Source organism: Maylandia zebra, linkage group LG6 (assembly GCF_041146795.1).
Source record: "Maylandia zebra isolate NMK-2024a linkage group LG6, Mzebra_GT3a, whole genome shotgun sequence".
Lineage (NCBI taxonomy): Eukaryota > Metazoa > Chordata > Actinopteri > Cichliformes > Cichlidae > Maylandia > Maylandia zebra.
This window is the reverse complement of record NC_135172.1, coordinates 17311656-17339215: the sequence shown is the minus strand read 5'-3', so window position 1 is coordinate 17339215 and position 27560 is coordinate 17311656. Positions and strand designations below refer to the sequence as shown.

Genomic DNA, 27560 nt, shown 5'->3' with positions numbered 1-27560 from the left:
ATTGGTCACATGCTGCGATGGTTTGAAGTGGCGGCTTCATGTCACACATGCGTACCGACAAAGTGAATGGCACACGGGCGCAGAAGTGACACCGAGGCGACCAAAGAGAGGGGGAGGCTGCCAGAGCTGATCCGCGGTAGTTGGGCAGAGCTCACTTTGGCGGAGAGGAGAAAGAAGAAGAGCAAGAAGAAGGAGCAGCAGCGGCGCGTGGAGGGGATGAAGATGAACCCCGCGGGAGGTTATAGGATCCCACCAGCAGCAGCAACGACTCCGAGACCCGGGCTCTAGGAGTGCAGGGTGAATTTGGCTCAGTTGAGAAAGTTCGGCGACTGTAGCTGTACAATGGTTATGAATGGGTCTCACCTGAACAGCTCCTTACCAGACCCCGCTGACACCGTCCTGAACCGCCCGCCGTGGGTTGCCACAACTTTGGGGTGTTTCCTCATCTTCACTACGGTCGTTGACATCCTGGGCAACCTCCTGGTCATCTTCTCCGTTTATCGGAACAAAAAGCTCAGGAACGCAGGTGAGCCCGGGGAAAGTATGCGCGCGAGGCGCCAGAGCGGCGCGCGCCTGATTACTCAGCTAGGTTTGGGGAGAAAATAAAATAAAGCGAAACAAAAACTCTGGTTGACTCTAATTTGCAAAGTGACAACGATAACAGTTTTAGCTGAAAATACGTGCTTATTAATTACAGCTCGTTTCCAAGTGTGTTATTGTTTTGTTTATAGCCACTAAATTATTTTAAGTGACAGAAACGTGTCGTTTTGTTTTGCGATTTTAACGGTTGTCATTTTCTTTTTTTGGTTTTGTTTGTTTTACCAGCGAGCTGATAATTAGAAATCCGAGCAAGCGTAAAGATGCTTCCGCTCGCGACAAGCTTGTCGCACAGTAGGCTAAAGACACAATCCATGTTTTTCTTCTTTACCCCCACTTGTATTACTGACATCAGTATTTTTGCTTTGATATTTATTCATTACAGAGGCCAGTTGTACCAAATAGTCACACACATCAACTCGCCATAGCCTACTTTTGGAGCTGATATGATTTATGATTTATGATTTACTGTCAAGTACGCGTCAGCTAAGCAGCCTCTGAGGAGAGCGAAGCGGAGAGAAACATTATAGCGATTATTGACAGTGTGAAGCGACGGGGAATGCCCATCACCCAGAACTGCTCGCACTAATGCTTCCCAGGCTTCTCCTTTATCGCCGTTATTCCAGCCATATTTAACTCAGTTTAATAAACGATACTATCAGCCAAAATGTTATGATATTACCAGTCCGATGATGGAACTTTTGTCATATATGCGTGGGCTTTTTATATACACGATCGACCAGTAATACAATTATGATTTCGGCTGAGGATTAAATTGTGCGCCCCCGAGTTTGAAGGAGATTGACACAGCGGTGTTTGCCTTGCTCAGCGGAGGTGGTAAAACGCTCATAATTTAATAGTCGGAGGACAGAGCGCTGCTGAGAAAACCCAAGAGGCTCCTGTCATGCTCAGGTCTGCGCGCATTAGCTGGCAGCTACGCGTACCAAGGTTGTCATCATTTGGAGGCTGTAGTTGGGTGATTTGCTAAACACACCCCTGACATTACAATTCCGCGTACTGCAGAAATGTTAGGGTCAGAATAGATTTCCATCATGTGGATCGAGACCGCCGGGAAGACCCTATGGGATGTACAAGGATATACAGGCTCTCCTTACTTTGAGAAAGCGCACAGAACCCTCTGCTACAGCTGGATTAGAGCTGCTCACAACACAGTCGTTCTGAGGTGGATTTAGTCTCTCAGGCTGAAAATACATCTGTGCGATTTTGTAAGCCTCTCTGCTGCATGATATGTGGGACAAAGTGCGAGACAAGAGAGGAGATAAATTTAGGAAACAGCATCTTTTGAAGTTGCTCCATTAATTACAGCTAATTGCATGTAAGGAGGTCATAATGAACTTGCAGGAATTCGACCAAGCATGCGGCTGATTTATGTCGCTTCAAAGCTTTAATGTTGCACACCAGCTTGAATGATCCATATGTTTCAGCTATGTTTTCCGTTTTCCATCCGTCGTCCCTCCTCTAAGAAAAGTCTGACACGTGAATCTCCAGAGGAAGTTAGAGGAAGGATCATCAGCTTAATTGCGCTTCGCAAATCCTTCCCATGAATGCAAACAAGGCCTCTGGAAGCTAGTGACGTGGTTCCCCAAAGTTCATGCCTCCGAAGCCCCTTTGCTACTTTTCCATTCAACTTTCAAAGACGTGCATGACTAACTTAAGCTGCTTTCAATTTTATGTTCAAAGCCCATTGGCAAATTGTGTGCAAATTGGCAGACATATTGATTCAGACAAAAGCTTTTGCAGTCATACTTTAATCAGCATTTTTGTTATCGGACCTTATCTGTGGGAATTTGAATCAGAAATGATTGTATGACCACATATTCTACTGACCATCCCCTCTTAGGAAAGTGCTTTAATATCTCTCTCTCTCTCTCTCTCTCTCTCTCTCTCTATATATATATATATATATATATATATATATATATATATATATATATATATAGATAGATAGATAGATAGATAGATAGATAGATAAGTGGGAATTATTTTTTCTATGGCACAAACTAAATGTTGTTAGAAACTGCGCATCAGGGGGATAAATTAAATAACAAGTAATGAAATATACTCAGTGGAGAACCTGGCAGGCAATGCTGTCACATATTGCAGGCAGCAGCAGGACTGCTGCCTCTGCATGGCCAAACCCTCTGTCAGCGCATGAAATGGCCAGAGCGTGAGCGAACGTGAAGCCAGCAACACATGGTGAGCGCTTTGAGCTGCGTGGCTGGATGCAGAATCAATGCTGTGAGCTCTACTCAATGCCAATAAATCATCTTAACTGTACCTGTTTTCCAGTAGATGAAGGAAATTCTGAACAGGAAAATAAATAATGGCAACAAGGAAGGGTCTCAAATGACATTTTTGGCAGATTCTCACAAAAGTGGAACATTAGCTCATGGAATATAATCTGTGATGGTTTTTATGTTGCTTTTTCTTTATAAGAACAAAAACAAAAACTTGACGCTGTGCCATGCAGTTCCTTTCCTTCCTAAATAATGTGGCACAAGACTCAGGGCTTCTCCTCAGTTTTTGAAGACGAGCCATGTACATTTTTTTATTTTTACAAAAGACAATGAGCTGGTTTGGCATTCTGTGAAAATGGGTTCATACCCAAAGTTTTAAGCATAATGGAACAGTGGAAATAGAGCAGACCTCGTTGCCTCAGAGCGGCATCATGTGTTTTTAGTAAGCAGCTTCTTGAGTTTGTGAATGAAATAAAAGATAAGTGTAGGGTTAGTTCTCAAAGGTGTCATTTATGTCCCAGTGTTTTCATACTGATCTCAAGACAACAACAAGCTCAGCAAAACAGGCAAGTTAAGACGGTGATTTACTACTGTACCGTTCACAGTCTGAAGTGAGAAGTGTACAGATATCTTGGTGTGCTGGGATGTGCTGCTGCATAATAAACCAAAGAGCTCCACATTGGAGCAGGGCTGTCTGTGTTGGAGTGTGACGTAGTGTTTATCCTTTTTCAGCGTTGCGTGACTTGGCCGCGTGCCCGCAGAATGTTATTTCTGATCGTTTATTACCCCTTGAGTATCTGTTACAGTGTTATTGGTCTCAGTGTAATGAATATTTCCAGGAATTATGCAGAATTAGGGGTATTTGCAATTTCCTCAAATGAAAATGAATGTTTTAGGTTTCTAAATATCCGTGGGCTTTGTCGGGAGATTCTAAATTGGCTCATCACTGTGGAGCTTAATAAAGAGATCATCCCCTTCTGTAGATGGTATACAGTAGATGTTGATTTTGCAGCTTCCTGTTTTGCTTTCATCAGAGCTAAAGCCATTTGAAACACTTGTTTTATGAGAAGCTGAAGTCTTTTATGCCTAGCTTTACTGGGGCTGCACAAATCTCTGTACGATTACACTGAGGAATAACAACTGTCTTCTGTTTAACTTGATATTTAAGAAGAAAGTTAATGAAATCATTTGCACATTCCTTTTGTATATTGTTGGTCCGAAAAGTCCAAAAAGTTGTTTCATATTTAATATCTCTTTTTCTGATACACAGTAAGGATGTCAGATAACCTGGCATCATTTTCGACAGTATCTCTCGTAAAAACCACGTAAACAATCTATAAAAAGTTTGAAAATTCTTATCTCAAACTGAAAAATTGGTCTATGCCTTCAAGGGTGATTAGACTACTGCAACACTCTATTTGTTGGATTGTCCACCTCATCAGTGGGACAACTTCGGCTTTGAAGATATTCCACTTGAACATACTTTCTTAGTACTGAAGTCAGTTTGGCTCACACTGGCTCTCCCCCCCCCCCAACACATCTCTGACTTGCTCTGTGTCTATAATCCAACTAGACTTCTCAGGTCATCAGGTGCAGCTCTTTTAACAGTTCTCAGAATTAAATCTAAGTGTGCTGAGGGGGCTTTCACTCACTATGGTCCTGTTCCTTGGAACAAACTGCCTGCTGACTTAAGGTTAGTTACATCCGTGCATACATTTATAAACAGGCTCAAAAGGTTTCTGTTCACACAGGTGTACACTCAACAGCTGATTATGTATGTGTGTGTGTGTTAACTTATATTTTAATTCTTTGTAAAGTTTTAATTTCCTATCTTAAGATTTTCTTTCCATAAAGTTCAGACATCCTCAGCATGACTCATCTTCTCATTTCATGCTGTGCTTTGGAACCATCTGCACCACCTCCTGCTTGAATAGCTGTGGTTATTATTTACTGTACATTCTGTAGCTACTAGAGGTGGGAATCACCAAACATGCCATGATACGATATTATCACAATACTTAACGCACGATACGATATTATTGCAATTTTTTAAAAATATTTTGCGATATTCAGATTCTGTACATAAAGGTAAACTTTATCAATATTCATTTTATCTAATATCAAAGTCTCACACTCAGTCTTTCTCTCATTTCAGTCAGTTTTATTGTTGACAAACTTGAACGGTTTGTATTACAGTCTAGTCCAACTTAACTGAATTCAACCATCTGGTACAATTATAGCTATTCTGAACTAAGCAATTTATGAAAACTATGCAGCCCCTTCAGCAACTGAAGAATTTGAAAGTAAATTAAAACAAAATATAATTTTACATTAAATATAAAAGTTTTAAACTTAATTAAAATAAAACATGTCTTAAATTAAAATAAGTAAACTGTCATGTTTATTGCTGCCAAAAAAAAGTTAAACACATTTGGACAGTGAAGGAATGTCAGGATTCTTGCTCAGAAAAAGGATCAGCATGCTCTGAAGTCAGAGCACAAAAACCTTTTTTGTAACAAAATATCGATTTCTGCTGTCCCTGTATCGATACATTATTAGCAAACAAAATATCACGATACTACACAGTATCGATTTTTTCCCCCACCCCTAGTAGCTAGCTACACATTCTCTGCATGACCAAACACAGCCAGGCTAAAAAAAACCTTGATGTGTAAAAATCTAGATGTTGAGTTCAAAAAACTGAAAAGATGTGCCTGCAAAGAGTCCAGGCATTGTACAGCCACACTGCATAATGCATCCACTCCCAGCAGCAGTAGACTATCGATATCGGTTGCTTGTATCATGTGTTCCCACCTCTGATGACAAGGCTGCCTCTTTGCAAACCCTGCTCAGCCCCTTTTGGCTTACACAGTTTCAGTTTCACCCACAGTCACTGAGGGACAGAATCTAGGAAAACGTTCAACTGTGGCTAGGAAGTTAAGCCGTTCATATGCTGCTGGGTCCACACATTGTTTTGCTCCCTACTAACTCATCATCTAATGTTTTATCATAGAAACTGTATGTTCAAATAGGAAACATTTTCAAGCAAAGTACTGTGAACTCCTTGTTTCAGTAATAAAAGTTTTTAGTTCACATTACTAAAAGACTAAAGATTATCTCACCAGAAAGTTGGTTTATGAAAGCTTTTAATGTGAAGTAGTTGCCTTAGGATATTGTGCTTGTAATAGCATTAGTGTAACGTATTACTGCTCTGTAAGAACACTAAACAGGGTGGCTGATCATCAAGATAAAATTAAAAAGCATTGCTGCTGGATAGATGGAAAAACAAACTAAACCACACAAGCAGTAAACCACCACATCGCTTCTTGTTTAGTGACTACTTACCTACAGGGTAGTGATTACTTACCTGAACAGTAAGGTAAACACAATTATTGAACATTCAGTATGCTTACCATTAAAAGTGTCTGATTTTTGTGAAAATGTACTTTAAATCCCAAACATGTATGGAGGGAATCTCTGAAGTTTAACTTTTATCTGTCAGAGATTTCATGGTCTTTGAAGAGCAAAGCAGATGTCAAGTGGGCTTCTTAGTTTTAGTTATTAAAAGAGCCATAATAACTTGAAAGATCAGAGACTACGTGTGCTCCCAAGTCCTTGACGTAAGAGGTATTTTATATCTTTTGCCAAGATGTAATCAGATTATATCTTATGAAAATAAACATGTTAGTCATTCACATCCTCCATGCTGCTCATATTAAATTAAATATTTGTCGTGAATTTAATACCTTCTCGCATGTTCATTTCACAGATCGTTATCATTTGAAGAAAACCATGAACTAATGCAAATACTGCCTGTTTAGTTAAGGCCCATATTTGGCTGATAATCGGCTGATGGTGTAGAAGCCAGAGCTGCTTGCTGGGTTTGTTAGTTTCTGTGGTGATGGCTGTGATAAGCATCGGCACGGCACGCTACGGCGGAAAGTTTCAGCAGGTAAAAAACGCAGATAAACTAGAGACACGTAACAGAGGGCAGGCTGCGACTTTGCAGTTAATTTATAGTTTTCCCAAGCTGAATAAGTGAACATTGAGTGGGAGAGGATAAAGATCTGCTCCTTTTACTCACCAGGCACTTAACTTGCAGGTATAGATTAGTTAATGTCCCTCCTGTCGGCCAAGACACAGAAATAAAGGAGCGCCTGCCAGCGCGCCCTGGGGCTGCTTTACACTTGATGACTTCAGAACTGACTGCTCCTTTTAATCCTCCCGCGTGTCCTGAAACATGTAAAATACTTTATATGTTTTTTACTAATTAAGCAGATCTACTTCGTACAGATTTCACACCAGAGAGCTTTTGCGCCTCTCATAAGGATTTAAACTCAAACATTAGATCACACGCAGATCTAATTAGGCAGCAGATATGTGCATGGGCTCTGGTTCCAGTGCTGGGATTGTGGGGATGATGCTATCATTGTTTGTGTTGCCAACCTTGTCTGGCTTGTTTGCTGCAGCTTTTTGTTGTTAGTGAGTGAGAGAGGAGTTCAACAGTGCATGATGGTAGAGTTAATGATGAGGAGTAAGGGCTGGTGCGAGGCTTTTGCGCAAACTGGACGTGCGGTGAAAGAGAAGGAGGTAGATGTTAGTTTGCTGCTGGTGTGGGTTGGTTAATGCTCTCGTAACATTATTAGCAACAATCATGGGAAAATTGCTCTGTGACTCCTTTTTTTCTGTTTCAGTGTGACTGGATTATTTCAGTCTTAGTAGGTGCCACATTGTCCTGCTGGGCTTAAGCCTCCTTCCAGGCTCTGAGAAAGAAAACTTGACCCAGCAAGAACTCATATGACTTAGTCTGCTTTTTACGGGGGCCAGCATCTGCATGATTTAATCATTTTCTAATATGTCCTGGATTGCCTGACTGCACAAGCCCTGCCAGGAGAAATCCATTCGGAACATACAAGAAATGCATTTGCTGCGTGATCAGGACATCAGCTTTTGTCCCCCCGCCCCCTTATTTTTCTTTAAGAAAGCTGTGGGGGTTTTTTTTCTCTCTTTACTGGTTTACATTCTGCACAGCATTTCACATTCTCCTCACCAGGTTTTTGTGCCTGAGTCTCATCTGAGTCTCCCATCACTGTCTTTGTACTCCACCGCCACGTCCTCCTCCTCCCATGCGTACTCACCCTCAAACACGCACAGTACACTCATTTTTTTTCTTTTCACTTAAATTTCACCTTCCAGGCTTCATATTCCATGACACCCTGTCTGTTTGCATCACTTTGATCCAACACCCCCACCGTTCTCTAAGGACGCTATGTTGTCAGACCCCGTACCTGTAGAGGAATTCTGCCAATAGCGCTTTGCATCAAGCCAGTCAGGCAACAAGACGGTTATCACACAAACCCTGCAGATACCAGATTATGTAATGGCCAATGTTGTTATTGACGCGGTCGAATTTAACAAAAAATGGGCGTGTGATCTCCTCTGTCGCACTCTGTATGCATATACTCACAGGGGAAAGCACGTTTAGCTTCAAAAGCAACAAATAATGAGTCTATAAATACATATAGAAGAGAGCTTATTCTCAGTCATCCACTCCACCCACCATTCACTGTTCCAGCTCTCCCTCTCTCCCTCTTTCCATGCTTCCCTGTGCTATTTTTAATCATTTACAATATTATACAGTGAAAAACGTCTCTCTGCTTGATAGAAGCCCAGCATGACACACATGGGAAGCTCGGGGCAGTGAGAAAGAAGTAAAATCTAATGCTCATCCAACGGGAACTCTGCATAACACATGCCATACTGTAGAGTGCCTACAGTAGAGCCTTAACTGTTTGATTACACACACACATTTGAGGTCCAGCAGGTTAGAAATGCAAGCTGGTATCAGGAAGGGTGCCAGTTTGAATCCCAGCTGAGAGAATCAGCAGAGGCGGAACAGGGAAACGAGAGGCACTCTTATCTGTGCTCAAGGTGCCCTTGAATGAAGCACTTGGTCGAACGTTACTAGTCAGTGGACAACAGTGGAGGACTGTGGTTGAACTCAGCAGCTTCCAGCTGTGAATGCGTCAGACTGTATGACCATTAAAATAGAAAAAAAAGGAAATCTGCAAGCTCAGCTTTTCTCGCATAAAATGTTTTTTAAAAAAAGGACAAATGCAGAAACTGACCCCATTATCAACGCCACGCTCTCGTCTTGCTCCCTTTTATCATTAAGGGCGCAGTTTACCCACTGGAGTAACAAGCAAAACAGCTCAATCAAAACGCCTCATCAGTCTCTGTGAGCCAACAGAGTGATTCACTTGAATGACATGTTATGATGATTATTATGGCAGACACATGAATGCCATTTGATGCAGCCCTGTGAACACTGTCCCATTCAGATGTAGCAGAACAGTGTCTCGGTTCAGCAGCCTGGTTTATCACTCAGATGATAGCATCTTCTTGCATGCACACTGCAGATAAAGAGTTCAACAGTGCACACACACCTACACACACACACACACACACACACACACCTACACATATAATTTTAGTAACATCAAAACAAAGAAGTGACAGAGTTAATTCTAAAAATAATCCTGAGGTTAGCGGGTAGATGCTGTCAGATTAAATTAGTAACACCGTTCAAACAAAGCCTCGTCTAAAATAGAAAAAAAACCCAAAAAACAGGTTTGATATTTTCACTTAATTTTAAAGTAGAAGTGCCACCATTTACAGAGCACGTAGAAACTGGCGGAAAGTGTGTGCTACTTGGAAGACAGTTCAAGAAGATTTTCTTGTAAGCCACACAGAAACAGAGTCGCTTTTATGACCACTGGAATCTGTGTTTTCTAAGACATTCATGAAGACGGCCGTTTGTTCCTTTTTATTCTGAAGCAGTGGAGATTCATCCTGACTGTTCTCACAAGCACTCTGAGAACATTTGCTTTTGCCTGACAGACACAAACATAGTGGAAGTATTAATGTTTCCAAGAAAGGGACTCTTTCGCAATCCTAAAAAAACAAAACAAAGAATGAGATGTGACTGATATAGATGTAGGTCACTGTAAAGTCCCTTGAAGCTCACAGCCCATCAGATACTGGATGCTATGAACTTACAGGAATCTCATAAATGAAGTTATTAAAGCTGTAGCAATGCACCAGTGTATCGATGGCCCTGCTCATGTGTCATATTAGTTTTTGACAACATAAATATTTAGAGATACCGGCATAAAGAGCTTAATGATTGTAATCACTGCGCTTTTCAACATGAGTATTGGTATTTAGACTGAGAAACCATAATTTTTGACTACCTGCTGATCATTATCTTAATAATGGGTCAAATGACTGTGTGTAAAAAGTGAAAAACTAGCCACAGAGATTCATAACCCAAATCAGCAGATCACCCCAGCTGTACTGAGCAGCTGAAACCACTTTGTTCTGTTTTAAACCAGTTTGTTTGGTTTAGTTCACTCTTTTTTTTTTTGGTTTTTTTACACATTAACATACATAGAGCTAGAAGACTTTGAAAATGCCAAGTTCTTTCACATTTGGATTTCTTTGCTGCAGTTTGTCATGACCTGTCAGCCATCATGTAGCGCATGGTCAAACAGCTCCATAGGTTTTTGCACAGTGACATAATCTTTGTACTTTTGCTTCTGTACACCACCACAGTGGATTTGAAATCAAACAGTCAAGATGTGATTGGGTTTCTGACTTTCAGTTTTAAATGAAGTGGTTTAACAAAAGTTGTGCATCAACTCTTCAGCAATTACAGCCATTTTATACATCGTTGCCCATTTTCAGAGGCTCAGGAGGAATTAGGCAACTGAATGACAAGCCGTTTAATTGCAGAGTGAGTCCTGTTACCTTGTTATTTCATGACAAATGAAGCTTATAAAAGGCTGGGAGTTGATTCTGAGTGTTGAAGCTTGTCACCGGAACTCTCAATATAAGGTCCGGAAAACACGAAGGAAGGAAAAATTGAAGGAGGCCATCATTTGGCTGAAAAACCAACATTAACCTACCAGAGACACAGCAAAAATAATTAGGAATGGCCAAACAACAATCTGGTCCAGTCTTTAAAAAATAAATACACTGACCAGGTCAGCAACACCAAAACGCATGAAAGACCATAGAAGTGGTCTCTGCTCAGATTCAGCCAAATGCTGCAAAACCGATCAGACAGTGCAAAAGGATAATGGCCCAAAGCAAACTGCAAAAGCAACCCATGAGTTTTTTAAGGCAAAGAAAAGAGATATTCTGCAATGAGGAAGTCAGTCACCTGATTTCAACTCAACAGATCATGCTTTTCAGTTTCTGAACAATAAACTGAAGGCAGAAAGACTCAAAAACAAGCAGGAAATTGGCTGCAAGTAATGGCCTTGCAAAAATATCTCAAGGCAGGAAACAATATTTGGTAGTTAAATATATGTCCTCTTCCAAAGTCTTATGGAGCTAACTATATATGAGCATAAGCTAAGACTGTCTGTTCATATATCCATTAAGGTTACCAGAAACACATGCTCTGTTAGCTCAATGATCCACTTATTTAATACTTGAGGTTGCGTAATCATATTTTGCTATCCAAATACCACTGCTGTCATTGTCTGAGTAAGCACCCACTCAAGGGATTTAATTAATTATATTCACCAATGAATATTACTGTTTTTAGATCTCTAGCACTATAATGGATCTTTGTAATGAAACCAGAGTTGAACTTAGTTTCTCTTTTCTCTTTATATAACTGACACGAGGACTTGAATCCATCTCAGTGACACCTATACCTTGTTTTGCCTACAGAATTACGAGTGATTTTGGAATGGCCCTGTTCCCATAATTATAGCAGTGCAGAGGTGGACGCTAATTCTCAAGAGACAGATTATGACACATTCTTTGTGGCCCGTCACGTTCACAGAGTAATTAGTTGAGTCGTCCGCTTCCCTCTAATGAGCAGGAGCTTAGTGTGTGAGATTTCTTGGTCACAGTATGCTTTCCTTTAATGACCCATAAACATGCTCTCTGTGATTATTATCTAAATTAGTGTATTTTGTCACACGTTCACACATTGCTTGGGTTCATTCCAGCGTACTTTGGGCGTTGTCCAAAAGCAATAGGGAATTACGCAGTAGGAAGTTGGATGTTCACACTGCTAGTGCACGCTGACCCAATCTAAGCCTCACTTTCTCTGGGAATATGAGAATGAACTCATATGGCCTGTTGAGGTATGAAGAAATGATCTAATACATTTTATGGAAAAACGTTGTGCAGCAATGAAATTGAGAATGCAAATAGATGTGTGCGATATAATAGCGGGTTATGTTTATTAAGGGAGCATTTGCTGGCTTTGCAGTCAACATAATATCTTATGAGTTGTAATTTCATGTAGAAGCAATTCAGTGCCAGATTAGAAAGTTTACTTTTGCTGTGGAAGCTGTTCACCAATTATGGCTGAATGAGATGGGGAAGGTAGAACGGAGACGCAAAAATGGCACGTAGGAAGTGTATTACAGATTTGATTTTCTCTGTTTGTGTGTAGGTGTTAATAACGAATGACATTCGGACAGTTATAGAGATTAACCTGTGGTCCTCCCATTATCCTGTGCAGCCAGGATCACCCTGTTTATCTGGACTAAGTGCTAATGAGGGGATGGTGTTTTTGCAGCTACTATAGCTGTGCACAGCGAGAGCATGTTAATGATGAGGTCAGTAAGGTTGTGATTTGAGAATTTGGTTCCATTTAGAGCTAGTGCCAAGTTGCCTTGTTCATGAGAATCGTTTAGCATTGAGTGTTATCGGCTCCTCTGTCAAGGCCTGTGCGAAATGAGGGATTTTGGTTCACTTGTGGGGGAGACTTCAAAACAGGAGAAGCATAAACACGGTCCCAAAGATAAGTGTGTTGGAAAACAATGTCTCACTTAAGCATGCAGCAGGCAAAAAGCAATATCCAATCCAAAATCCTATTTCCGGACACCCAGTGAATTGAGATTCAAAGATCACTTGTCTGTTAGGTTGTTAGTTTCTTGACTTTATACCAGCGGTCCCCAACCCCCAGGCCACGGACCGGTCCATGAGTCGTTTGGAACCCGGCCGTGAGAGTTGAGGCTCAGGTGTGAAATTTATGGTTTTCAGGGTTTTTATTCGTTAACTTTGTCTTTTCCTGTGATGTATTTGTGTTTTTTTTAAATAAGTATTTACGCATAACCATAGTGACCAGAGAGCATTAAGTGGCAGACAGGAGGATGTTTGTCTCTGTCGTATCATTTTATTTTGTTGTATTTATCCGCGACACCTTAAAGGCCGGTCCGTGAAAGTATTGCCTGATTTAAACCGGTTGAGTACCGCTGCTTTATACAGCAGCCAGTTGATTTGAGTTTTTGTTTGTTTGTTTTTTTGCCATGTGTCACTGGAAGGCAGCCTAGCAACAGACCAGACCCAAAAACCAAAGATGATAAAATTTATCTTACTATTTATCTGACTATGACTCTGTTAAGTCATAGTGGACTTGCAAGAACTAACATCTTTTTTTCACATTACTCAGGAGTAGTTTGTCTCTTGATTATTGTGAGAAATATAAGGTATATATTGGAAGGTAGAGAGCTTGTAAGACAGAGAAAACCCTAACAATTAAGACGACGCCCTATGAGCAATCACTTGTTGACAGTGGGAAGGAAAAACTCTCTTTTAAGAAAGCTCCAGGCTCAGGGAGTGGCAGCCATCTCTTGAGACTGGACTAAAGAAACACTGTGGAACTATAGTCATGTATCACTGTAGCTGGCATAACAGATTCATTCTTTTTAATTGATTGTAGATTAGTCTTATGCACCACACGTGTACTTTGCAGTATTTTCATTAACTATTCAGCACTGAGACAGAGAGCAGAGGAAGAGATACTCTCACACTGAGCTGAAATTAAGAGTTCACAAACTTATAGTAAACAACAAAATTTGCAATCCTTTGTATTTGTTAAGCAACTTTATTTTGCTGTCTTTATATGGCAGCAAATCACAATATGAGTCATCACTTTGTTCCAGTTACTGGAGACCGAAAAATAATTCATACAGTGATACCACACAGAAGGGAAGCAGAGGTAGATTCTTGTCTTACTAACAGATTCATTATTTGAACTGTGGAACATAAAAATAAGTAATGATTCTTTTTGTTTTATATGTTTTATATATACGATATAAAACATCCAATTTAATTAGAGTTTTGTCTCAGCTCAGCTCTCTCGTGTCGAACTAAGTGCATGTGGACGACTTAACAATAGACCATGAAATTATTCCTGATTTTAGGGTCATTTAGGAAATGTTTAAAAAAAAAAACCTGGACTACATTTGATGGAAAAGAGATTTTTGCCATGTAAATTTTGGCACATACTTTTCGTCTCTGATGGGAAAGTTACACAAACTTGAGATGTGTAGTTGGTAAACATCCGTAAAGGGAGGGTGATAATGTTGCCAGAGATGATGAGCTGCTTTTCTGCTGAGGGTGAAAAAAATATGTAGAGTTGTCCATCAAATTGTTGTAAAAGCAGAATATGAGACTCAGTTATCCTCATCTTTTCTTATCAGCTTTCACGTGCAGGAGTCAGTTATCCTGTGCTTAGTGTCGACCCTAAATGAGTAACTGATCATTCATTTATTATCTTTGTTGATTAATTCCACGTATACGTTTGCTGATGTGGTTCAAACCGTAGTCATGAAAGTTGAGGTGAACATTAGGAATTAAACATCTGTGTCTATGCATAGATTTCTCACTTGCTGAGGTCTGATCTGCATGTGTTCATTATTGAGGGGCTGAAATGTTGTGTAGTCAACACACATATTGTCCAGGCTGCCGAGGTGAGCCGTGTGGTGTTGGAGGAAAGGAGGACCCAAAATGCAGGCGATGACTGATGATTCGAGTGATGTTTATTTACAGGGTGGTGTAGTGGCAAGCAGGCAGTGAGGGATGACAGGGAATTAAAGAAACCTAAACTGGAAAAACGAAATAACAAACCTGAGAACATACGAACCGGGGAGAGAGGCAGAGAGACACAGACAAACCAGCAACAGGCAGGAGAACACACAGGGCTTAAATACACACAGCAGTAATCAGGGGATGAGAGACAGGAGGGCAACACACCTGGGAGAAGTCAGAGCTGATGGGACGGGGGAAACGTAACCTGAACACACTCACATGAGACGGGGACCTTCAGAATAAAACAGGAAACTCAGACACAGAGAACCAGACAGGACACTGAACTAAACAGACAGATTCACAAGCAGACAGTGTGACGCCATAGACAGACAGAGGGAACACGGAAGTGGGACCAGGGCAGGCACAGAACCGAAACCTAACAAATGGCAAATCATAACGGAATACATAATCAGAATAAACAAAAGCATAAAGAAACACAAAACACTGAGTCGGCAAACTCAGGACCGTGACACATATATGTACTGCATACATATATATACATGCATTTTTTAAATAAATATTTTAGCCACTTAGGGATGATACACAGTGTTTCAAGCTGATGTAAGAGTGATGTTTACTCTTTTTCAGCTCTCTATAACTGTAAGCTGAATGATGCTACAACAAGGAGGCTCAAGGGAACTGCAGAATCATGTGATGACTCTTTGTGGATTTCTCTTTCCACTCAAATGCTTTTACATTACACATTATCTTAACAGTTGTTACTATGAAAAGACAGTGAATGGTGCAGCTGTTAACACTGTAAAAACCAAATAACATTTTAAAGCTATTTTCTCTCATCATATAGACTAAATAATTATTTCCATTGAGAGATTATATTATTTATTTGCTTATTTATAGTCAAAAGCACTAGGGCCATTTTTCCAAATATTTTAAAGGAATGATGTGTTCTGGTGGTACTAATTGTGTTTTGGTTCTTCTTTCTATCACCAGCTTGTTGTGGCTGAATAATTGTGTGTGTGTGAAACACACAGACTGGATGAGAGAGGGTTTAGATGACAAGCATGGGTGAGTGATTGATGTTTGTCTCCCAGCTGCTCTGTGTGTTTAAACACAATGCTTATTTTTCTTATGTATTTACTGTTGGTTCGCAAAGCATCCTTCCACACACAGATACAGTTTCTGTGTGCATATGTTCCTGAGATTGTATACACACATAGACCCACACACAGACATTGCTAAGTATGATGGGAAAGGTTGAACAGGACAAAAGGTTGTGGGACACTTGAATATGGAAAATAATAATGACTTAAAAAAAATGACAGTGGCTTTTGATACTGGGATTAGTGAGAAGATGACCCTTTGACTGCTCTGTATATGTCTTAACTTTTACATTAAGTAAGTATTAGTAAGGCTATTAAAAGTTATTAACCGTAGCAATAACCTAGTTAATCTTTCCAAAGCCTTAAACTTCGTAGTATGTAAGTCTGCAAACAAGGTCAAAAGATGGGGTTCATAAAATGCAGGAAGAATGGCATAAGGAGATTACGTTACGCAGTTTCAGGTCAATTGGGGTCAGATGGAATGATGGAAATAACTGCTGCACAAACTAATCATATATAATACAGCTCAACAGATGCTGAAGCTCTGGTCTGACCTCGATTTTCCATGGGAACAGGCATGATATATCAAAATATACAAAAGATTTTTTTTGCTGTAGGACAGTTACATAACTCATTACGCTACCATTCCATCACCTAAAGCTGTCATGCAGTCTTGTTTATTGCATATTTTTCTGATGGGAGGCATAACATAAGACAACATACTTTGGATTTTCACTTTTCCCAGTTTTAACTTCTTGCCTTTTATCCAGTGCTGCGTTTAGTTTCAGCAATGGGTTAACAGAAAGCAGTCAGTGTAATCTTTGAATCTCTGAGGCTTCAAATGCTATGTTTTTGGTGCTGCAAACAGGACTTGTTAGAGCTTTTTGCTGACCAGACACACTGGACCCACTACAGTTCGCTTACCGTCCAAATCGTTCCACAGACGATGCCATCTCTCATCTCCTCCACACATCACTCACTCACTTGGACACTAGAAGGGGGAATTATGTTAAAATGCTCTTCATAGACTACAGTTCTGCATTTAACACCATAATTCCCTCCACACTCACCACCAAGCTGGAGCATCTGGGACTCAGCTCATCTATGTGTCAGTGGATCTCCAACTTCCTAACTGGCAGACCACAGGCAGTAAGGATGGGCGGACATGTCTCAGCCTCCACCACTCTCAGCACTGGAGCCCCCCAGGGGTGTGTTCTGAGCCCCCTGCTGTACTCTTTGTACACATATGACTGTGTGGCCACTACCAGCTCCACCACCATCATCAAGTTTGCTGACGACACCGTCGTGGTGGGCCTGATCTCTGATAACAACGAGACGGCCTACCTGAAGGAGATTAGGAATCTGGAGAACTGGTGCCAGAGGAACAACCTCCTTCTAAACGTCAGTAAGACAAAGGAGCTGATAGTGGACTTCAGCACTAAGCAGGAGAGGAACTACCAGACCCCCGTCATCAACGAGTGCCCAGTGGAGAGAGTGGACAGCTTCAAATACCTCGGAGTTCACATCACGCAGGACCTGTCATGGTCCTGTCACATCAACACCGTGGTGAAAAAGGCCCGACAGCGTCTCTACCACCTCAGACGCTTGAGAGACTTCCAACTGCCCTCCAAGGTGCTCAGGAACTTTTACTCGTGCACCATAGAGAGCATCCTGGCGGGAAACATCTTAACCTGGTTCGGGAACAGCACCATGCAGGACAGACGAGCTCTACAGAGGGTTGTGCGATCAGCTGAGCGCACCATCCGCTCCGAGCTCCCTGACCTGCACTCAATCTACAGCAGGCGGTGCTGGACCAAGGCCAGGAAGATCGTGAAGGACCTCAGCCATCCCAACAACAGACTGTTCTCTCTGCTGAGGTCAGGAAAGCGATTCCGCTCCCTGAAGACCAACACAGACAGACTGAGGAGGAGCTTCTTCCCGCAGGCGATACGGTCTCTCAATCACACCACCACACAGTACTGACCCACACATATGGTTCTTACACACACACTGGACTTTCTGGACTTTGGTTTTGCACAACACTGGTCACTATATTCTTCATTTCCGGTTAATACTTGTACAGCTGCTGTTATTGTGTATATATTTATTTATATTTAGATTCCTTCATACATTCTTATATAGTTCTATATTGTGTATTGTGTATTTTGTTGTACAGTTATTTTATTTTCAACTTTAATTTATATATTTTATCTTATTCTTCCCAGTTAAATTTACCCTTCATTCTAATTTGTGTTGTACAGTTATTTCATTTTTAATCTTAATTTATATTTTATTCCTTCCTAGTTAAATTTACCCTTTTTAATTTTTCATATTTATTTCCTATCTTATTCATAGCCTTTCCTTTTTTGTTTTCTTTAGGTCACGAGCAGTTGTCCAAGCATTTCACTACATATCGTACTGTGTATGACTGTGTACGTGACAAATAAAATTTGAATTTGATTTGATTTGATTTGATTTGAAAAGAGCTGCTAGAAAAGTGGACAGATAAAACAGCAATGCATCCTGACAAAACCAAAATAATGAGCTAAGAAGCTAAACTAACTGCAGACTTGTAGTGTTTCTCAGTTTGGACTCTGGTGCCATTAGTGCACTTGCCATGTACTACATCATGTTTGCTATATAAGCATAAAGCCTTAATTTTAATAGGGTATCACTGCCTCAGTTCAAAGACAGTAAGCTGTATACTTATCTGAAGTTTGACCTTGACATTTACAGCTTGTTGAGCATCTGAACAAACATCTTTTTATAACTCCCACAAGCACCAAACAAGCCAGTGTGAGCACTTTCATGCAGTCAAAATACCAAATGTAAGAGCTGAAGTTTTAACACGAGTGATCGTTTTCTGTGCGCTCACGACTGCAAATGACTTGCTTTACTGATATTGATCAGGGAAGCTGAACATGAAAGTCATCAGACACGTCAGTGCTGTTTGGTTGCATCAAGGTTGTGAAAACAGCCTTTGAAGTAATGGTTTAAAAACCCCCACTAGATTCATGGTTTCTAATAGGCTACCAAGAGACGAGATCCTGAAATCGTTCAGCAGCAGCAGCTGTGAGAAAGGGGAGCAAACAGCACATACACGCGGAGACAAACACACACAAATGCAGCCCAGCATCAGCTGTTCAGGATGATAAGCTCTGAACTTCCACCATGTATGACACTGCCTTCACAACAACTGTAAAATGCATTTAATAGGGAGCTAAAATAACTTCATCTCCAGGCATAAATATTCACCACAGACTCGTACTGTACTTTATTAATCACACAGGAAAAAACGATTATAGTGGTTAGAATTAATACAATTATAATATAAAAAATATAAAGTGATTAACTGCAACTGCAGGTCATGCTTCCTACTTTGTATGCAGCTTTCCCAAATTTTACAGTGTTCATACAAATGTGTGTCCTTGGATGTAAGTTTAGGTTTCCTTAATTGTTTCCTTGAAATATAAACTACAACTGAAAAATACTCCCTTTGTTTAAAACTCCTGGTTTATGTATGGCACTTGGCAGTGCACCTATTCAGTTATAAATCTTTTCTGTATTTGTGATTTTGTTTACAGCTCATTTAGAATTTTTATATCCCTGTGAAGCTTTAAAACAATAACTATGTGGATTTACCTGAAGTTGTGCATGACCCCAATAACCTTGAAGCCTGATGAGTGTGCTCATTTCATAATGAGTGGCAGTAACTCCTCATTAAATACTTGCTTTCTAGGGACCTAAATGACATAAATGGGATCAATCCAATCTTCTGACAGGATCAAGCTGCTCGAAAATTGCAAATGGGAATCCAAGGCACCTTGTAATTGCTTGTGTGCATGTGTATGTGGGTGGGTGTGAATAGGTAAGAATTTTCAAAGGAGATTTTGTGCAGACTTCTGACACTTACATTTTTCAGTTCTTATGGTTGCACTATATAGTTTTTGGAGTATACGCTGCTTCACAAAGTGGCATGTTTGCAGATACTTATGAGACAGGAGTTCAAAGGCATAGGCAAAGGGTGAAGTCATCTTAACTGATGTTAGCCATTTCTTAAAGCTTTTTTTCCTGCTTGTAGGGTTAAATGAACTCCACTATGTATATGAGAGCCTGTTCAGTCATAACGTCATTTCTCCAAAACTGACTATAAAATTATGTCAAGTAGCCCTCTATAAAAGGGACTGACTAGTACTAAACTCTTAAAAGGATGTTACCCCTGCCTCAAAACAAGAAAGCCCAACTTATAACCACTCTAATAATAATGATTATATGTGCCATATTCCAAACTAAAAATAATAACATCCTAACTTTTCTTACAAGTAAGATTATTTTTTTAGGCTTGTACTAATGTACAAAATATGAATTGGTTAATTAAAGCTTCCCAATTGATTGTGACAGGACACTGTCATTGCTATATTAGAGGAGTGCCAGGGTTGCACTTCACAGAACCAGTAAACACAGCTAACATCCATCTTCAGCCCAGTTTCCCCACATAACAAGAAAGATGCTTACCATGAAAGTGTTTTACTTCCTCAGAGGGAGAATATACACTTGTTTGTTTACTCATAGTAATTTATATCATCTGCATAATGTTTAGTAGACAAATTAATATCACGTGGTAAGCTGTCACATGTCTGGAAAACCTCTATTTAAGAATTCTCTTCTATAAAAAGCAATTAGCTTGCTATTAGCAAATAGCAATTAGCTTGCTATTAGCATGCTATACAAATAGCAGTTAGCTTGCTATTGTTAGGATTTTTGCAAAAGCCTGAAGTCACGTCAAGACCAAAGCAAGGTCTACCACACAGACAGATTGATTGTGAAGCAAAATTTGCTTAAAATTTCCTTTACATTTTCTGGTAAGACTCCGGCTTCATGCCAAAATCCAAAGATTGGTGTGAATATGAGTATGAATGATTGCCTCTAGGTGCCCTGTGATAGACTGCCTATCTGTCCAGGTTCTTTCCCACTTTTCACCTCTTGCACCTAGAATAGACTCCAGCCTGTTATTGACTAAGATATTAGTGTAACTGCATTAACTTTAGTGTCACACAGTAATATAACACGTCATACTAAATAAAGTAATCACACTAAAGTACCAACTTTGTTGTCACTTACAAAAGCTCGATCTTCATGGGCGGACAGAAAAATGTGCACTTGCACTACAATCAATAGTGGAGCAGTCTTTAACTTTTGAGCAGTTAGGGTATGAACATTATTTTAATTTTAATTAAGCTAAACTGCAAACTGCACCCAGGTGCGCTGGTAACAGATCATCGACACAATGCAAACATTAGCAAAGACAACATTCTAACACAAAGCAAGCAGCAAAGGACACAGAATGATCTTCAAAAGGCAACAAAAGCAGTGATGAGCAGTCGGCTTGTAGCCAAAATTTCTACCCCCACCTGTTTCTGCTTCTCTATGGGGTGGTTTTCAACTTTCTACTTTCCAGCTTTGTGTTTGCACTTAACACAAAGCTAAAATAAACCTTGTGTATGTGTCTATTAAGAATTTGTATTAGTTTGTGGTACTGTATCCTTGTGTTGACATTGTCAGCTAGTATTGTATTTGATAGCATACGTCAGGATGTGTTGTACAGAGAAAGATAATGCATTACTCGTTTTCAGTATTTATGTTTATTCGGAATTATGTTGGTGAATCTATGCAGAGCTTCGGATAAGTTGCCAGCATCTGTACCTGTGCTGGCTGCGTGGATGGTGACATGTGGTCACATTCATAGCCACATGCTCAGAGAAGCACACACACCTGTGTATTTGCATTTTAACATCAATGCATACATTGCTTTATAGCTATTCTCTGCTTCAACATTCTCCATTCACAGTGCCCTTGAAATTAGATGTCAGGTCCCATGAGGATAACAACTGAATCAAATGTAACATACAATAAGAACGTTAGGCTTCAGTTCTTTATTTTAGCTATCAAAACAGGCTCCATCTAATAGTCTAAAGCCCTGAGGCTCTTTTCATCACCTCTTGACTCGGAAGAGTTTTGGAGGAGAGTCGAATGTTTCAGCACCCTCCATGTGACCATCTGCAGACAGTACTTCTGTTCATCTATACAGTAGCCTTCTGTCTGCAGAGCTGGATGTGTACACTCCTTACATAAGTGACAGGACTTCTGTTCTCCTTTTTTTTTAAACAAATGTTCACTTTGAGGAAATAGAGCTTTATCTGGAAAGTGATGGATAGATTACATTCTGTTTCTGCTCCCAGTTGAGTTGCAGGTGATGAGCATATGAAAGACTGCAGATTTTAGGAGAGATGGGCACTTAACTGGTTTTTGGATTTCACTGTGAGTGAGTGTCTGAGAGATTCAGGGTCAGTTAAGCAGTGGCCACTGTTGCACTGTGTTCAAATCTTTTCCATGTGTCCTGGTTGAACTTTATGTCTGTTTCCCTCTATCTGGGTCAACCCATCAGCCCCCTGCCGTGCTCTGGTTTGCCTTTCAGACAGCTACTCTATTAGACTGAAATCACCTGTGAAATACTGAGGTATGACTGAGGGGGGGTTAAAAGGTTTTATGTGGGTGGGATAAGTGAGGACAGTTTGAAAAATCCCTTTTCCGCCAGATAATTTGTCTGCATTGTGTGTTCACAAAGTGTTCTTTGTTCATCTGAATGGAAAGAAAACAGATTCATACAGAACAGCTAGTCTTTATTTTGATGATTGTAATGCTGTGTGCATGTTGGTATATGTGTATCTATGTTAAAGGTCTATTGTGCAAAAAGTTTTTTTTTAAACCTTGACTGTAATATTTTATTTTTCATTTTTAGAAATGGTGCTCTGTGGTGCTCGGTGGCTGCATGCACTTTTACAAAGTCAGCAAACAGCTTTATCTTCATCAGGGTAATTTCCAGCCGTAGCTCTGAATCCAAAAGGACTCCTTGCATTACCTTTCAGATGGATTGATGATGATTATTTTCCTTTTAGTGAACACTCTTCTTTTTGGATTTGTAATGATAACAGTCACCTACCTGACTGTTTGAATGGTAGATTTCATTTAGAAATTGTCCAACCAGTTTAATGAGTTCTTAGAATCAGTTACTCACATTTCTGCTTTTCCACTGACTGCATCAGTGATTTCCATCCACTGTTTGCTCTTCCTGTCGTGTGGAACCAACTAGCGAATGCTCTAGCGATGTTCGGGTGAGTCATTCTTTCACTTTTGGAGTGTTTTCTAGTGTGAAAAAAACAGGTTTCTTAAATAATTTGCAAAGTGTTGCACTTGGTGGAGGTGTGATCTCTTGTAGCCTAACTACTTCCACATTATTTATTTAGCTCCTTTTATAGGTTTTAAGTCATCATCAGAGGCGATTTAGCGATTTTTATCATGCAAAAAGTGTTATTGGTGTTGTTGTGGACAGCATAATATGGCTCAGTTCTCGTCTGCATTTTTGTAGCCTGCAGAAATCTCTATGCACTGGACAAGAGTTTTGGTAGCATTCTAGTTTCTGTTTGTAGTCCATTTGTAATCCACGCTTTATTAACCAGTCATTTATTGTCAGGGTTCAAACAGTATCTTAAGCCATCAAAATAGAACAGTGTTCATTTTGATGGGTTACAGTGAGGCAACCACCAGGCCACCATGATGGCTTCCTAGAGCATCTTAACCCATCAAAAAGAAATGTGCTGTTAAACCTCAGCTGTTAATATTGCTCAGTCCAACTGCCAATTCCTGTTGTGGACAGCATAATTTTGCTCAATTCTTGCTCTTCGACTTTTAGAGTTTGTTCTGGACTCTTTATTTATGAAATTTTATATTCAATTTTCGTACAGTGTCAGTTAGTCTTGAGTTCTCTATTGCATTAGTGTTCTTAGTTGTTATTTTATCTTTGTTTCCCGTCGTGTCCAGTTTATCTGTCTTTTCTCGGTATCCTGCCATTAGTTTCCCCGTGTTTGTTTACCTCCTTCCTCCCCAGTCATGTCCCATGTCTGTCTGGTCTGTCTGTGTTCTGTCTCCATGAGTATGTTTGTTGTCCTGTCCTGTTGTTTTCTCCCTTCCTGTTTCCATGTTCATCTCCTTGAGTTTCATCCCTTTGTTTCCCCAGACTGTCAAGTCTCCATGTCTGTTTAGCCCCAGTCCCAATGCCAAGTTCACGTGTGAGCCTCGGTGTGTGTGTGTGTGTGTGTGTGTGTGTTATTTGCTGTTTTATTTTGATAGTCTTGTGTTTTATGTGTGTAATGTACATTTCTGCTTGCCCATTCACATTAGTAATGATTTAGTTCAGCTGTGTGCCCATGTGTTTCCACTTCTCTTAATCAACTTCTTGTGTACATATTGTCTGCATCTCCCTCTGTTCGGTGTTGCATTTTTTACTTCATTGTGTGTATGACTTCTGTCTATCCAGCTAATTGTCAATCAGTAGTTGGTCAGCTAGTTCCTTCTATGCTCTGTTTTGAAATTTGTTTTCGTTGCATTTTGTGCCAGCAACAAAGCTAAATAGTTTTGAGTTTAATTTCTGTCTATTGAGTCCTGCATTCGAGGTCCACTTCTTTTTTTTCCCTTTTTTTTTCTTTCTTTTTTTCTTCTTTTTCTTTATAGGGGCTCGTGTCAAACTAGCAAGTATTTCAGGCAGAGCTTCTGGTCACAGCTGTCAAAATAAAACACGTACGCAAGCGAGAGAATCTGCCCATTTAAGTCATAACACGGACCTGATGCTGTGAATTTCCATCAAAATTAGGCTCTTGTGATCTGATATCAATGAGACATTTCTCAAGGTCTTTTACACCTACTTTCCAGGTGAAAAATACCACAATGAGCTCATATTTAGATTAAAACGTCACAAACGGTGAGGGGATGCCTGGATCTGTCTATCCATCGGATAGCAGCTGTAAAAGCAATTTTGGCAAATTCAGCTTTGTTTAGCTTAACTCATGTTTGTCATTCTGATTTCCCAAAGTGACATCAGGTCAAGACCTGAAAGTTCGTTGCACACATGCCATTCATTCATCTAAAGTATTAATTATCTAGGTCTTATTCTGACACATCAGTTCCAAAGACTGGTGTCATAAACTTACCCTTAATATCAGTTATTATAGTATATTATCAAAACTAAGTTAAATAACACATTTACTGATGTAATATAACCACTAAACAATGACAGCCAAATACATTTTATCATTAATATTTAACTTAGCTAGCTGCCTTTCCTCTAAAGCTTTTATTATTTCTTTCTGATTCATAACATAGAAAAATTTTCCACATGCTTAAGAATTAGAAGATTGCTTTGGAGGTAGCAGTCTGACAGTCAGTAATGATACCTGATTTAGGTGCTTCTAGTTCCTCAGCTTCTCTGGCCTCTTTTAAACTTTTTAAGCTGTAGTTCTTTCAAGGTCTTTGAACTCTCCACTGCTGGTGTTATATTATTCCATCCTGCTGATGTGTAGGTAGTTGCGCCTCATTCCCTTTTGTCTCTGCATGTGTTCCAGAGTTGTAGAAACTTTGCTTAGCTGCCTCTCATTTCTCTCCTCTCAGATAAAGCTCCCCTAGGATGTATAAAGGCTTGCAGAGGTAAATATTCGTCCTATTGTCAGTTAAGAAGTCAATGCTGACATTGCCTCTGAATTTGACAATGCAGTGTCTTTTGGTCTTTTATTTTAAAACTCAAAACTCTGGATTTCCTGTCGTTTTCCTGGTAAGTTTTTGTGAATTGATCCAGCTTATGGCACAGAGGGCAACAGAGCTGGGAGAGAGAAGGATTGATTACAGGTAGAGAATGCTGCGCATCATTAATCAGCACAATGACAAGAAAATAGATAAGACTCATGTCCCAAACCTGCTGTCTTGCTTTCAGACAGTAATTATACAAATGACTGCAAATACACACATGGAGGAAGAGAATAAAACAACAGTAATAAGTCATATGGATGACTTACATACATGTAATACTCACTGAAGTTTGGCTTTGATGTTTCTTATAACTGTGAAAATACATGACTATTAACTGTTCAGTCTCTTCCTTCACTCTTTCTTTTCAAACCACAGCACGCTCCTTGATGTGAGCATTTTCCACCAGTGGAGAAAGCGATTTCAGCTTCTCCACATGAATAACAAAGTTGTCGTTTTGCTAATTAAAGTCACAGTGTTATGTGTCCCATAAATATCAATTACCGCCGATCAGCAAATACACATTCATTTGAATGGGTCCAGCATGCAGTTGCGAGTGTGCCTCCCACAGCAGGACACAAAGGGTTTAAACTAATACTCTGGCTAATGCTCATTGCACCTGAGGCCATACCTGGATGTTAAGGACTTTAAAAGGCACGCAGTGGGGCTTATATCTTCATCGCGGCATCATTTTTGAGAACAATAACAGGAATGAATTCTTGTCATTTTTCTGTCTGTGCCTTAAGCAGAAGTTGTGGGTCTGTTCGTGCAGTTATTCTGTCATGGTCCTGGGCCATGTTGGCCCAGTGTTCTTAGTTTTCTTGTATGTTTGTATTTTGTTCCTTATTTAGGCCATGTTTTCTGAGTTGCCCTGTTGTGTTGTTCCCTAAGTGTTTTCCCTTCATGGCTTTTACCCCCTGTGTGCCCCTCTGTGTATCTGTGAGCCCTCGTCTCTCCTTATGTTTTATTCCATGTTTCCCCAGCCCGTTATGTCTGTGTTTTCCCCGTGCTCTCTCTCCTCCTGTCTGAACCTCTGTGCACTTCCTGTTTACTTTGTGACTCTCACGCCCGTACATGTCATGTTCAGTTCACCCCGCCCTGTCTCGTTATGATTATCAGTGTCACCTGTGTTCCCCGTGTGTTCCCACTTTCCTCGTTTACCCTCTGTGTATTTCTGTCTGCGTCTCCCTCTGTTCGGCGTGACGTCGTCCCTCATGCTGTGTGTGGATCTCCCTGTGTCTCCCTGTGAGTTCTTAGTTCATGGTTTCCCAGTTTAGTCTAGTTTGTATGTTTGTTCTCCCAGCAAATAAAGCTGTGTTTTGAGTTCACCTCCCCGAGTCTGTGAGTCCTGCATTTTGGGTCCAACTCCTGCCTGCCGCACAGCGATTCCTGACAGTACGACGTCACCACAACATGGACCCAGCGGATTCATCCCGGGAACATGACCTCTCCCGCATCCACCGCCTGATCGAGCGGGTTTCCCTCACTAAGGACGCTAAGACCATGGCAGTTGGGATTAACGCTATAGAAGCGATCCTGGAGGGGAATCCTCATTTGCGCACACTAAAGGGATTTATGGGCTTCATGGACCAGCTGCATGAAGCCCAGGAGGTGCTACAGGCTCGGGAGCTTGCAGCCTTTGTCCGCGCCCAGTATTCTTCGCCGAAGCCGCCGCATCGGCATCGGCCGCAACACAAGGAGCTCTCCGCGGAGTCGGCCGCCGTACAGCAGCAATTGCAACAGGGGAAAGGCGTTTCTGCACCGCGGCCACAGAGCTCCACTTCTTGCCGCTCAGGGCTTAATTCACCTGCCTCCTGCTTGGCGGCGATGTGGTCGCAGGACGAGGACGTCTTTTCTCCATCGTCACCAGTTTCTCCTGTCGCCTCAGCCCCTGCCGCCAGGAGGAAGCGGCGCCACCGCCGTCATTCCTCACTACAACCGGAGCCCAATCACTCGTCAGAACAGCAGGCAATGGTGAGTGATGTTGACTGTACCCCTATTGCTTGTACCCCTATTGCTTCACCTGCAAATAGTAATGGGAACTGTTTTCTTCTCACGGCTAAGAGTAGTGAGGTGAAGGCGGTTTGTTCCATGGACATTCACCCCGGCC

The 27560-nt window shown here is 40.7% G+C and overlaps 1 protein-coding gene across 1 annotated transcript in view; it reads left to right on the top strand.

The window, feature by feature from the left end:
• mtnr1aa (melatonin receptor 1A a) overlaps positions 1 to 27560 on the top strand; it is a 46973-nt gene continuing 19413 nt past the window's right edge. Inside the window, exon 1 of the mRNA XM_004549252.2 lies at positions 1 to 526. Coding sequence (XP_004549309.1) covers positions 343 to 526 — 184 coding nt within the window. The 5' untranslated portion in view covers positions 1 to 342. The remainder of the gene's footprint in view (positions 527 to 27560) is intronic.